This window comes from Amblyraja radiata, chromosome 39, assembly GCF_010909765.2.
Source record: "Amblyraja radiata isolate CabotCenter1 chromosome 39, sAmbRad1.1.pri, whole genome shotgun sequence".
NCBI lineage: Eukaryota > Metazoa > Chordata > Chondrichthyes > Rajiformes > Rajidae > Amblyraja > Amblyraja radiata.
Genome location: NC_045994.1, coordinates 16,546,761 through 16,560,490, shown reverse-complemented (window position 1 = coordinate 16,560,490; position 13,730 = coordinate 16,546,761). Strand labels below are relative to the sequence as shown.

The following is a 13,730-nucleotide window of genomic DNA, read 5'->3' as shown; positions in this document are numbered from 1 at the left end:
CTGTAATTGTTATATGGTTATATGGTTATATAGAGGGGCAACTTCTTCACACAGAGGGTGGTGGGTGTACGGAACGATCTGTCAGCGGTATAGTTGAGGCAGGTACCAAAAACACCATTAAAATGACATTTGGACAGAAACATGCATCGGAGAGATTTAGAGGGAAGATAGGCACAGAAAGCTGGAGCAACTCAGCGGGACAGTCAGCATCTCTGGAGAAAAGGTATAGGTGACGTTTCGGGTGGAGACCCTTCTTCAGGCTCAAGAGATGCTGCGTGGCCTGGGGAATTGCTCCAGATTTTTCTTCAGTTTAAACCAGCATCTGCAGTTCCTTCCGACACAAAGTTTCAAGGGATCTGGGCGAATGGGACTAGTGTAGATGGGGCATCTTGGTTGGCATGGGCAAGATGGGCCGAAGGGCCTGTTTGCAGGCTGGATGACTGCATGGTTCTTTGACTCTAAGTACCGCCGCTGGCTGGCACTGGGACTTAGGTGTGTGTGTGTGTGAGGGGGTGCTGACTGGTGCGTTTGTCGACCTGCTCACCTCCGGTGCAGAATTCCACCACCTCACTCCAGTCGGACACCAGGTATTCCCCGTCGCTCTGTTTGACGGCGGTCTGTACAGCCACGCTGTACTCAGTGCGGGGGCTCAGGAACCAGTGGCCACGGACAGTCATCGGCAGAGCCACAGCCTTGGCCACCAACTTGGTGGGCACATCCTGGAAAGACAAGAACAGGGACATGAGTTTACCTGAGCTGCTGCCTGTACAGGTGGGTGCGTGAGACGGTGGGGATGGTGCTGGTGGGGGCAGGGGTGAGGGTAGAGGTGACCACTCTATGATCAAACTCATATTAACTAAATTACAATTACATAGAAAAATAGGTGCAGCTGGAGGCCATTCGGCTCTTCGAGCCAGCACCGCCATTCATTGTGATCATGGCTGATCGTCCCCTATCAATAACCCGTGCCTGCCTTCTCCCCACATCCCTTGACTCCACTAGAGCTATATCTAACTCTCTCTTAAATCCATCCAGTGACTTGGCCTCCACTGCCCTCTGTGGCAGGGAATTCCACAAATTCACAACTCTCTGGGTGAAAAAGTTTTTTCTCACCTCAGTCTTAAATGGCCTCCCCTTTATTCTAAGACTGTGTGTGGCCCCTGGTTCTGGACTCGCCCAACATTCTTATCCCAGAGTGGAAACATCAAAGACTAGAGGGCACAGCTTTGTGGTGAGCTTGGCAAAGTTTAAAGGGAGTTCTCTGGGGCAAGTTTTTTTTTCCCACAGAGGGTGTTAAGTACCTGAAAGAGCTGCCAGGGGTGGCGGTGGAGGCAGATACGATAGTGGTGTTTAAAAGGCTATTAGACAGTCTGAAGAAGAGTCTCGACCCAGAAGGTCGCCCGTTCCTTCTCTCCAGAGATGCTGCCTGTCCCGCTGAGTTAAGCCCCTGTCCCACTTAGGAAACCTGAACGGAAACCTCTGGAGACTTTGCGCCCCGCCCAAGGTTTCCGTGCGGTTCCCGGAGGTTTTTGTCAGTCTCCCTACCTGCTTCCACTACCTGCAACCTCCGGCAACCACCTGCAACCTCCGGGAACCGCACGGAAACCTTGGGTGGGGCGCAAAGTCTCCAGGGGTTTCCGTTCAGGTTTCCTAAGTGGGACAGGGGCATAACTCCAGCATTATGCGTCTATATTAGATAGACTCGGGGATATGCAGGGAATGGATGGATATGACTCATGTGCAGGCATATCCAGGAGCTTCAATCACCGCGACTGTGGATGGTTCGACTCCGCCGACCACGGGAGAAAAGGAAGAAAGAAGATAAGACTTTATTGCGTTCCGTCACAGTGGGGAATGTGGAGGAGTCCCAGTGGGGAATGTGGAGGAGCCGCTGTGGTGGATGTTTATGCCAAATTTTCATGTGTTGTTGCTTTTTTGGTTTAACTGTATGGCAAAGCAAATTCCTCGTATGTTGCAAAACATATTTGGCTAATAACTTACAATTATGATTATAAAAAAAATGCTGGAGAAACTCAGCGTGTGAGTCTCGACCCGAAACGTCACCTATTCCTTCGCTCCATAGATGCTGCCTCACCCGCTGAGTTTCTCCAGCATTTTTGTCTACCTTCGATTTTTCCAGCATCTGCAGTTCCATCTTACACATAATTATGTTTAACACAGACATTATGTGCGGTACTGTTCTATGTTCTAACTGTGGCACAGTAATAATAATAATAATAATAATGGATGGGATTTATATAGCGCCTTTCTAATACTCAAGGCGCTTTACATCGCATTATTCATTCACTCCTCAGTCACACTCGGTGGTGGTAAGCTACTTCTGTAGCCACAGCTGCCCTGGGGCAGACTGACGGAAGCGTGGCTGCCAATCTGCGCCTACGGCCCCTCCGACCACCACCAATCACTCACACACATTCACACACAGGCAAAGGTGGGTGAAGTGTCTTGCCCAAGGACACAACGACAGTATGCACTCCAAGCGTGATTCGAACCGGCTACCTTCCGGTTGCCAGCCGAACACTTAGCCCATTGTGCCATCTGCCGTTACATACAGTAACACTGTATGTCCTGCATTCGCTTATCACCGGTTGCCTTTCCAGGCTAATTAACTGGCAGCTCCACATTCGGAAGGTCAGTGGCTCCCGCTGTTTGTGAAGAACCTGGAGGGCAGTGGATTAAAAGATATTCGGTGCATGGTATAGATGAACTGCTTTTTATTCTCTCTCTTGGCTCAACCCACGTTCCAATTAAATTAAATTGTACCACGAACAAGCGTTGCCTTGGAAACACTTATCTACATCTAATCTGTGGCAAAATCGCACTTTGGTTTTATCAGTACCAGCGCATGTGACCAACAGAGTTGGTGTCTCTCCGCCAACCTCTTCCTTGGGTTTGGGACCTCTGAAACCCAAGAAGACACGGAGATACAGAGAGAAAGACAGAGAGAGAGAGAGGGGTGGATAGATAGAAACATAGAAATTAGCTGCAGGAGTAGGCCATTCAGCCCTTCGAGCCTGCACCGCCATTCAATATGATCATGGCTGATCATCCAACTCAGTATCCCGTACCTGCCTTCTCTCCATACCCTCTGATCCCCTTAGCCACAAGGGCCACATCTAACTCCCTCTTAAATATAGCCAATGAACTGTGGCCTCAACTACCCTATGGCAGAGAGTTCCAGAGATTCACCACTCTCTGTGTGAAAAAAGTTTTTCTCATCTCGGTTTTAAAGGATTTCCCCCTTATCCTTAAGCTGTGACCCCTTGTCCTGGACTTCCCCAACATCGGGAGCAATCTTCCTGCATCTAGCCTGTCCAACCCCTTAAGAATTTTATAAGTTTCTATAAGATCCCCCCTCAATCTCCTAAATTCTAGAGAGTATAAACCAAGTCTATCCAGTCTTTCTTCATAAGACAGTCCTGACATCCCAGGAATCAGTCTGGTGAACCTTCTCTGCACTCCCTCTATGGCAATAATGTCCTTCCTCAGATTTGGAGACCAAAACTGTACGCAAATACTCCAGAATAGATAGATCGATGGATAGATGGATAGAGAGAGAGGGATAGAATGAGAGAGAGAGAGAGAGAGAGAGAGAGAGAGAGAGAGAGAGATAGATAGAGAGAGATAGAGGGATAGAGTCAGATATGCAGGGGTGTGGGAAGAGGGAGAGATTACAGCAGGAAGAAGGGTCTCGACCCGAAACGTCACCCATTCCTTCTGTCCAGAGATGCTGCCTGACCCGCTGAGTTACTCCAGCACTCTGTGAAACGTCACCTATCCATGTTCTCCACAGATGCTGCCTGACCCGCTGAGTTACTCCAGCACTCTGTGAAACGTCACCTATCCATGTTCTCCACAGATGCTGCCTGACCCACTGAGTTATGGTGCAGCAGCATCTATGGAGCTAAGGAAATAGGCAACGTTTCGGGCCGAAATCCTTCTGGAAATAGGCAACGTTTCGGGCCGAAACCCTTACCGGTTTCGACCCAAAACGTTGCCTATTTCCTTAGCGCCACAGATGCTGCCTGACCCACTGAGTTACTCCAGCACTCTGTGAAACGTCACCTATCCATGTTCTCCACAGATGCTGCCTGACCCGCTGAGTTACTCCAGCACTCTGTGAAACATCACCTATCCATGTTCTCCACAGATGCTGCCTGACCCGCTGAGTTACTCCAGCACTCTGTGAAACGTCACCTATCCATGTTCTCCATAGATGCTGCCTGACCCACTGAGTTACTCCAGCACTCTGTGAAACGTCACCTATCCATGTTCTCCACAGATGCTGCCTGACCCGCTGAGTTACTCCAGCACTCTGTGAAACATCACCTATCCATGTTCTCCACAGATGCTGCCTGACCCGCTGAGTTACTCCAGCACTCTGTGAAACGTCACCTATCCATGTTCTCCACAGATGCTGCCTGACCCGCTGAGTTACTCCAGCACTTTGTGTCCTTTTGTGTATTAACCAGCATCTGCAGTTTCTTGTTGGGGTTCATGTTCAGAGTTATCATTCCATGTGATATTTGGGGTCGGGGCCCTTGTTCAGATTGGAGTCGGGGGGAGAAAGCTGGAGAAGAGAGGTGGGGTGGGGAAACGCCTGGATACAGAGGAGGGAGTGTTTGAGTGGCCGGTGGGTAGAGTAAGTGGCAAAGGCTCGATGTGGATAGGAGGCAAAGAGGTGTCAGATAAGGAGAGGAGAAGTGAGAGGGAGGGGTGTGGGTGGAGGGGAGAACAAGGGGGGAGTAACAGGAACTATGGAACTCAGGGAGTAACTGAGTAACAGGTTGGAGTAATCACTGACAACTGTTTTGTGTCCTTTGTGGAGACATTATCCAAATCCCACGTGAATTGTCACCTTTATGCAACAAATCAATTAGTGTCACTCGGCGTTCCGCTGTGAGTGCGCTGGGTCTTGTGTAAAGTGGGAGATGTCAGTACAATTACACAGGAACACGTTGCATCAGTAAGTGGAAGCGAGGCCAAGGGTGGCAGCACAGACTCAGCCAGTCTATATCGAAGACACAGCAGCCCCTGGTCCTCTCCCCACTCCCAGCTCCCCCTTTCCCCTCTTCCCTCTCACCTCTCCCATCTTCCCCTCTTCCCCTCTTCCCCTCTTCCCCTCTTCCCCTCTTCCCCTCTCACCTCTCACCTCTCACCTCTTCCCCTCTTCCCCTCTTCACCTCTCCCCTCTCCCCTCTCCCCTCTCCCTCTCCCCCACACTCACAGACACAGACACTCACACACTCACACACACCCACACACACACTCACACTCACACTCACACACACACTCACACACACACACACACATATACACACTCACACTCATACACACACACACACTCACACTCACACGCACACACACGCACACAGTATGAAGTTTACAGCTTAGAGGCACAGCATGGGAACAGGCCCTTCGGCCCACCAAGTCCGCACTGACCAGCGATCACCCTTAGAAAAGTGGGAAGGGACTGAGCTGATGAAACATGCTAATTCCGTGTCTCCTTCCCTGACGGGCCGTGTGTGTGTGCAGCGATTTCTGCCAAAGATTTCTAGTATCTTTGACTTCTGCTGCCATTTCAGATAGCCAGCGTTGGCACGCCGTCAGGTCACAAGGAAGGACATTCACGCTGCTCCCATCTGCTGTTCAAGTGGAGGGATTACTCTGCGGCAGCTGGGCTTGGAAACAGGCCCTTCATCCCATCCCACACCGACCACCATGCCCCATCAACACTAGTCCCACCTGCCTTTGTTTGGCCCATATCCCTCTAAACCTATTCTATCCATGTACCTGTCTAATTGTTTCAAAAACGTTCTTAAACATTGGAAGAATAAATACAGAGTAGTTTAATTCAGAGAATACATAATGGAAACAGGCCCTTCGGCCCACCGAGTCCATGCTGACCAATGACCACCCACACAGTTCTATGTTATCCCACATTCCCATCAACTCCCTACACACCAGGGACAATTTACAGAAGCCAATTAACCTACAAACCTGCCGTCTTTGGAATATGGCAGGAAATCAGAGCACCCAGTGTCATAGGGAGAACGTGCAAACTCCACAAAGACAGCACCCGTGGTCGGGATCAAACCGGTGTCTTTGGTGCCGTGAGGCAGCAACTCTACCGCTGCACCACTGTGCCACCCACAAGAGTATTGGGGACCATGAAGTCATTTATCAACAATATTGACTACCAAGAAATTGATTTTCAATTCAATTAATTAATTAACAAAACGAAGAGGTGACAGGTGAGGTGAGGGACTAATGCTTAATAGTAGCAACTTTTTCACACAGAGGTATGGAACGAGCTGCCAGAGGAGGTAGTTGAGGCCGGGACTATCCCGACGTTTAAGAAGCAGTTAGACAGGTATATGGATAGGACAGGGTTGGAGGGATATGGACCAAACACAGGCAGGTGGGACTAGTGTAGCTGGGACATGTTGGCCATGTGGGCAAGTTGGGCTGAAGGGCCTGTTTCCACAATGTATGACTATCACTCATTTAAAAGACGTTTGATCAGATACATGGATAGGATTTAGAGGGATATGGGCCAAACTTGGACAAATGGGACTAGCTTAGATGGGGCATCTGGGTTGGCACGGACAGGATGGGCAGAAGGGCCTGTAACCGTGGTGAATTACCATGGCTCTGAGACAACTTGCCCTAAACGTTGGTGCGGGTAACACTAGCCCACTTGGAGCTCTCTTTGTTGGGTGCCAATGGACAAGTTGGCCAGAAGGATTTAGGACTGAGATGAGGAAAACCGTTTTCACCCAGAGAGTTGTGTGAGTCTGTGGAATTCCCTGCCACAGAAGGCAGTGGAGGCCGATTCACTGGATGTTTTCAAGAGAGAGTTAGATTTAGCTCTTAGGGTTAAAGGAATCAAGGGATATGGGGAGAAAACGCAGGAACGGGGCACTGATTGTGGACGATCAGCCATGATCACAATGAATGGCGGTGCTGGCTCGAAGGGCCGAATGGCCTCCTCCTGCACCTATTGTCTATGTTTCTCTCAGGGCCTGTTTCCATGCTGTCTAACTCTAACTAAGTCTCAGTGATGGAGACTTAACTACAGGAACGTCTTCAGACCCGATTCACGGATGTTCTTTGAGGGAACATCTAGCGCTTGGTTGCAGACCGCAAGCTTACCCTGTGCTTGAATTTATTGGAGTCCTTGTTCTCCTTCTTGTTGAGGTCCACAAAGTAGTGTGTGATGCGCTCCCTGTCCTTCACATCGGTCTCCCAGCAGATCTTGAAGGAGTCGCAGGTGATGCTGGTGATCTTGATGTTGTGGGGTGTTGATAGCAGCTCCATCTCACGGCCTCTCCCTCTGTGTGTGTGTGTGTGCGCTGCTTGCAGAGGGAAAGAAAACCTCAGTCACAATACTCAGCCTTGTTAATACTCAACACCATGCTCAGCATGTAGAACACAACAGCACTGGAGCAGAAGGAATCTTCAGGAGGATTCTTTGGAGCGCAGAAGGTTAAGGGGGGACTTGATAGAGTTTTTTTAAATGATGAGAGGGATAGACAGAGTTGACGTGGAAAAGCTTTTCCCACTGAGAGTAGGGAAGTTTCAAACAAGGGGACATGACTTGAGAATTAAGGGACTGAAGTTTAGGGGTAACATGAGGGGGAACTTCTTTACTCAGAGAGTGGTAGCTGTGTGGAATGAGCTTCCAGTGAAGGTGGTGGAGGCAGGTTCGTTTTTATCATTTAAAAATAAATTGGATAGTTATATGGATGGGAAAGGAATGGAGGGTTATGGTCTGAGCGCAGGTATATGGGACTAGGGGAGATTATGTGTTCGGCACGGACTAGAAGGGTCAAGATGGCCTGTTTCCGTGCTGTAATTGTTATATGGTTATATGGTTATATGGATCTCGACCTGAAACGCCACCCATTCCTTCTCTCCAGAGATGCTGCCTGTCCCGGTGAGTTACTCCAGCTTTTTGTGTCTATCTTTGGTTCAACCCAGCATCTGCAGTTCCTTCCTGCACCTCTTTATGTAGAACATAGAACATAGAACAGGACAGCACAGTAACAGGCCCTTCGGCCAGAAATTGGAGGAGCAGCACCTCATATTCCGCTTGGGCAGCCTGCACCCTAGTGGCACAAACATTGAATTCTCCAATTTCCGGTAGCCCTTGCTGTCTCCTCCCCTTCTCAGCTCTCCCTCAGCCCCTCGGGCTCCTCCTCTTCCTTTTTCCTTTCTTCTACCCACCCTACATCAGTGTGAAGAAGGGTTTCGGACCGAAACGTTGCCTATTTCCTTGCTCCATAGATGCTGCTGCACCCGCTGAGTTTCTCCAGCACTTTTGTCTACCTTTGGCCCACGATGTGTCCACTGAACATTAAGCCAAGCTAAACTAATCTCTTCTGTCTATACATCATCCATTTCCCTCCATTCCCCATGTATCATGTGTCTGTGTAAAATCCTCTTCAATGACACTATTGCATCTGCTTCCACCAGATAATATTATAATATTAATTAATATAATAATATAATAATTAATTAATATAAGATTATAATCATCGGGACGACAGATGGCACAATGGGCTAAGTGTTCGGCTGGCAACCGGAAGGTAGCCGGTTCGAATCCCGCTTGGAGTGCATACTGTCGTTGTGTCCTTGGGCAAGACACTTCACCCACCTTTGCCTGTGTGTGTGAATGTGTGTGAGTGATTGGTGGTGGTCGGAGGGGCCGTAGGCGCAGATTGGCAGCCACGCTTCCGTCAGTCTGCCCCAGGGCAGCTGTGGCTACAGAAGTAGCTTACCACCACCGAGTGTGACTGAGGAGCGAATGAATAATGCGATGTAAAGCGCCTTGAGTGTTAGAAAGGCGCTATATAAATCCCATCCATTATTATTATTATTAATATCTGAGGCAGATAATATTTAAAAAAAGACATCAGGAGGCAGGTGTGAAGGGAGGGAGATAGAGGTGAGGGAGTTGTGGAGAATGAGAGAGTCCTGGAGTTTAAGGGACAAGGTGGTGAAGTCTTTGACCCTTCAGTGATGTCCTGTATTGTCACCTTCCTGAGCCTGGCATCTGCATGATGCCGGTTGTAGAGAAAGGGTTTAGGAAACCTGAGATCCCATCACGTCTGAAATTGAGACGCAATGTAATCCTGTGATTTATTTTTGTATTCTAGATGTTCGCTGTTGGTTTTATTTGGAAAGTACAGAAAATTTTACAATTTCAAAATGATTGAACGCTGAATATTTGAACTTGGGCTGACCCAACTATGTTGGCCAATTTTTATTTAATGTAGCATAATCTCCTCTTCAATGGGAGAACTTAATAAATGACTTGCCACGGCTACTGGTTCCTTATGCCCCTGTCCCACTTAGGAAACCTGAACGGAAACCTCCGGAGACTTTGCGCCCCACCCAAGGTTTCCGTGCGGTTCCCGGAGGTTTTTGTCAGTCTCCCTACCTGCTTCCACTACCTGCAACCTCCGGCAACCACCTGCAACCTCCGGGAACCGCACGGAAACCTTTGGTGGGGGCGCAAAGTCTCCAGAGGTTTCCGTTCAGGTTTCCTAAGTGGGACGGGGGCATTAGTCTCTGAGTGTGCTGTGCAGCAGATACTGACCCTGGGCGCAATGACAACAATGAATCTTCCCAAGGTCACTCTGTGGAACAATTCCATTAACTGGGTGTTGCATAATCAATAATGAAGCAGCTATTTAGAAATGAAGGTAGACAAAAGTGCTGGAGAAACTCAGCGGGTGCAGCAGCATCTATGGAGCGAAGGAAATAGGCAACGTTTTGGGCCAAAACCCGAAAGGGTTTCGGCCCGAAACGTTGCCTATTTCCTTCAGTCTGAAGAAGGGTTTCGGCCCGAAACATAGAAACATAGAAACATAGAAAATAGGTGCAGGAGTAGAGGCCATTCGGCCCTTCGAGCCTGCACCGCCATTCGATATGATCATGGCTGATCATCCAACTCAGTATCCTGTACCTGCCTTCTCTCCATACCCCCTGATCCCTTTAGCCACAAGGGCCACATCTAACTCCCTCTTAAATATAGCCAATGAACTGTGGCCTCAACTACCTTCTGTGGCAGAGAATTCCACAGATTCACCACTCTCTGTGTGAAAAATGTTTTTCTCATCTCGGTCCTAAAGGATTTCCCCCTTATCCTTAAACTGTGACCCCATGTTCTGGACTTCCCCAACTTTGGGAACAATCTTCCTGCATCTAGCCTGTCCAACCCCTTAAGAATTTTGTAAGTTTCTGTAAGATCCCTCCTCAATCTTCTAAATTCTAGCGAGACTGCTCACGACCTCCCTCTTAAATCAAGCTTTTTCCACCTCTCCTGGCATCAGAGGTTGTTTGATTTATGTCACTGTAATGCACCTTGGCACTATTAGTACCCTTATAAGCACAAATTGCCACATCTATCATTATGATGTTAAAAAAACGCTTAAAATGGCAAGTTCTGCACTGTTCATGCATCTGTGATCACACAGCTGATTAAACACCTTTTGCTCCAGAGATTTCATTTATTTTTAAGATTATTTTCTCTGCATAAATGGACTCACTGTACTGGGCAGATATAGCACCCAACCTCCACTGGGCAAAGGCAATGTTAGCAGAGATTTCTGTTCCAGTATTTTTGATATTGAAAATCTCTCATAGCTGAAGACCTGCTATCCTGCATACCTGTTGAAAGTGGGAGGAAGCCGGAGCACCTGGAGAAAACCCAGGCGGTCACAGGGAGAACGTGCAAACTCCCTATAGACAGCGTCCACTGTGAGGATTGAACCTGGGTCTTTGGCGCTGTGAGGCAGCAACTCTACCACTGAGCCATCTTTAACGTTGAAATTGTCAGTGAAAATATCAAAGACATTTTCACTTATACTTGGGTAAGAAGGAACTGCGGATGCTGGTTTAAACCGAAGATTGACACAAAAAGGTGGAGTAACTCAGCGGGACAGGCAGCATCTCTGGAGAGAAGGAGGGTCTGATACCCAAAACATCACCCATTCCTTCGCTCCAGAGATGCTGCCTGTCCCGCTGAGTTAATCCAGCATTTTGTGCCTGTCTTCACTTATACTCACCTCTGGCCACTCATGACAATCTGGTCATGAGGAGGAGGTAACTATATCCCAGCGTGGGACGAGAACTCAAAGTCACAAACGGACCAGGACAGCTTTGAGCATCTAGCTAACGTCTCTTCAGAGCAGAGCAGACTTGAAATTCCAGCTGGGATTATGTAAGTCAGGAGTTCAAACCTCCAGGAGGTTCCTTAGGGACAAAGATCGTTGAATGAAAATTTAATTAACATGCTTAAAATAATGCAGGCAACATCTACTGCACTAAGCAGGAACTGCAGATGTGAGTTTATATCAAAGATGCTGGCTCATACTAAATATAGACATTATGTGTAGGAAGGAACTGCAGATGCTGGTTTAAATCGAAGATAGACGCAAAATGCTGGAGTAACTCAGCGGGACAGGCAGCATCTCTGGAGAGAAGGAATGGGTGACGTTTCGGCTGGAGACCCTGCTTCAGACTGTCTTCAGTCTGAAAGTAGTAAACACTGCCCAGTCCATCATCGGCTCTGACCTTCCTTCCATCGAGGGGATTTATCGCAGTCGCTGCCTCAAAAAGGCTGGCAGCATCATCAAAGACCCACACCATCCTGGCCACACACTCATCTCCCTGCTACCTTCAGGTAGAAGGTACAGGAGCCTGAAGACTGCAACAACCAGGTTCAGGAATAGCTACTTCCCCTCAGCCATCAGGCTATTAAACCTGGCTCGGACAAAACTCTGATTATTAATAACCCATTTTCTGTTATTTGCACTTTATCAGTTTATTTATTCATGTGTGTATATATTTATATCATGGTATATGGACACACTTATCTGTTTTGTAGTCAATGCCTACTATGTTCTGTGTGCTTAAGCAAAGCAAGAATTTCATTGTCCTATACAGGGACACATGACAATAAACTCACTTGAACTTGAACTTGAACCCAAAACGTTGCCTATCGATGTTCTCTGGAGATGCTGCCGGACCCGCTGGGTTACACCAGCACTTTGTGTCTGTCAGATAACTTCTTACCTGAGTATCACAATCCTTGACAGTTCCACCCATCACACTGTATAAGATTTACAGGAAATCAATTGGCCTGTGGGACCAAGATAGTTTATAACTTTGTAATTAATTGACTTTACTTAAATTATCTCAGTTGTTTCAAGGGGTTTCTTCTTTTAATTAATTTTCAGAATGTCTGAATAATAGTTTGAATGTTTGCAGAACCATTCAGAGATATTGAGAGTTGGTTGGCAATTTTAACAGCTGACGGAGCTGCAAAATGTTTTATCGGCTGGTCAGCGGGTAGAACTGATCTGCCCCACCCCACCCCCCCAACACGGTTTACATGAGGATAAGGGCATCCACAATTCGCTGCAATTCTTGCGGTATTGGATGGAGCCGTTCCCAAAACCGCGGCCACGGCGTATCGTCTCCTGTGTGATGCCCGGTGTCGGAGGCATGAGCTTCGGAAACTCAAGTCCCTGCCTCTTAAAAGATGGGAAATCAGGCATCTTAAAAATGGTTGCCATACAAAATAGAAAAGGAATAGTGGCAAGCAGTTCAAGGAACGGTGAAGAATACATGCAGGAGGAATGCTGGACTGCGTGCGATATCTATTTATATGCAGCCGCCTTCCTCTTTTTAAGGTTGATTGTTGCCATGGAAACAAAACATGAAAGATTTCAGTTTTCTGAACTCTTGTTTCAATAGAGTATTTATTCAGATTAAGATCAGGGGGTCGTGAATGAGCAACATGCACCCTCCAGTAATCTCACCGCCTCCTCCTCCCTCCTCCTCCCTCCCCACGCTCCAGCCCTCCCTCACTTGCCCACACATTGCCTAAGCCCACTCAGTCATTATCTCCCTACAGCCATTTACCCGACCAAGTCACTCCCTGTTGCACGGTGGCGCAGCGGTAGAGTTACTGCCTCACAGCGCCAGGGACACGGGTTCGATCCTGACTTCGGGCGCTGTCCATCGGGAATTTGTATGTTCGCCCTGGGACCGCGTGGGTTTTCTCCGAGGTCTTCGGTTTCCTCCCACACTCCGAAGACGTACAGGTTTGTAGGTTAATTGGCTTTGGTATAAGTGTAAATTGATCCTATGATCTGGGGATGTGACATCGGTTCACAGAGGCAGTGCAACTACTGAAATATACAGGTAAAAGGGACTTGCCTTCCTTCATAAAGGTTGAGGGGTGACCTGAGTGCTTAGTTTAGTTTAGTTTAGTTTAGAGAAACAGCGTGGAAACAGGCCCTTCGGCCCACCGGGTCCGCTCCGACCAGCGATCCACGCACACTAACACTATCCTACACCCACTAGGGACAATTTTTACATTTGTACCTAGCCAATTAACCTACAAACATTTACGTCTTTGGAGTGTGAGTGGAAACCGAAGATCTCGGAGAAAATCCACGCAGGTCACGGGGAAAACGTACAAACTCCTGTGGTCGGGATCGAACCCGGGTCTCCGGCGCTGCATTCGCTGTAAGGCGGGAACTCTACCGCTGCGCCACCGTGCTGGGTGGTTGGCATCCATCTATCTGCGGGAGATGACGGTGGGGCTTCGATGTTCTATATTTAAGAGGGAGTTAGATGTGGCCCCTGTGGCTAAAGGGATCAGGGGGTATGGAGAGAAGGCAGGGATGGGA

The 13,730-nt window shown here is 48.3% G+C and overlaps 1 protein-coding gene across 1 annotated transcript in view; it reads right to left on the bottom strand.

The window, feature by feature from the left end:
* The window catches only part of LOC116967225 (phytanoyl-CoA 2-hydroxylase interacting protein), a 32,638-nt gene that overhangs the window by 3,921 nt on the left and 14,987 nt on the right, over positions 1 to 13,730 (bottom strand). The window contains exons 2-3 of the mRNA XM_033013673.1: positions 7,177 to 7,376; positions 545 to 719 (exon numbers count right to left, since the gene is read on the bottom strand). Of these exons, the coding sequence (XP_032869564.1) occupies positions 545 to 719; positions 7,177 to 7,341 (340 nt within the window). The 5' untranslated portion in view covers positions 7,342 to 7,376. The remainder of the gene's footprint in view (positions 1 to 544; positions 720 to 7,176; positions 7,377 to 13,730) is intronic.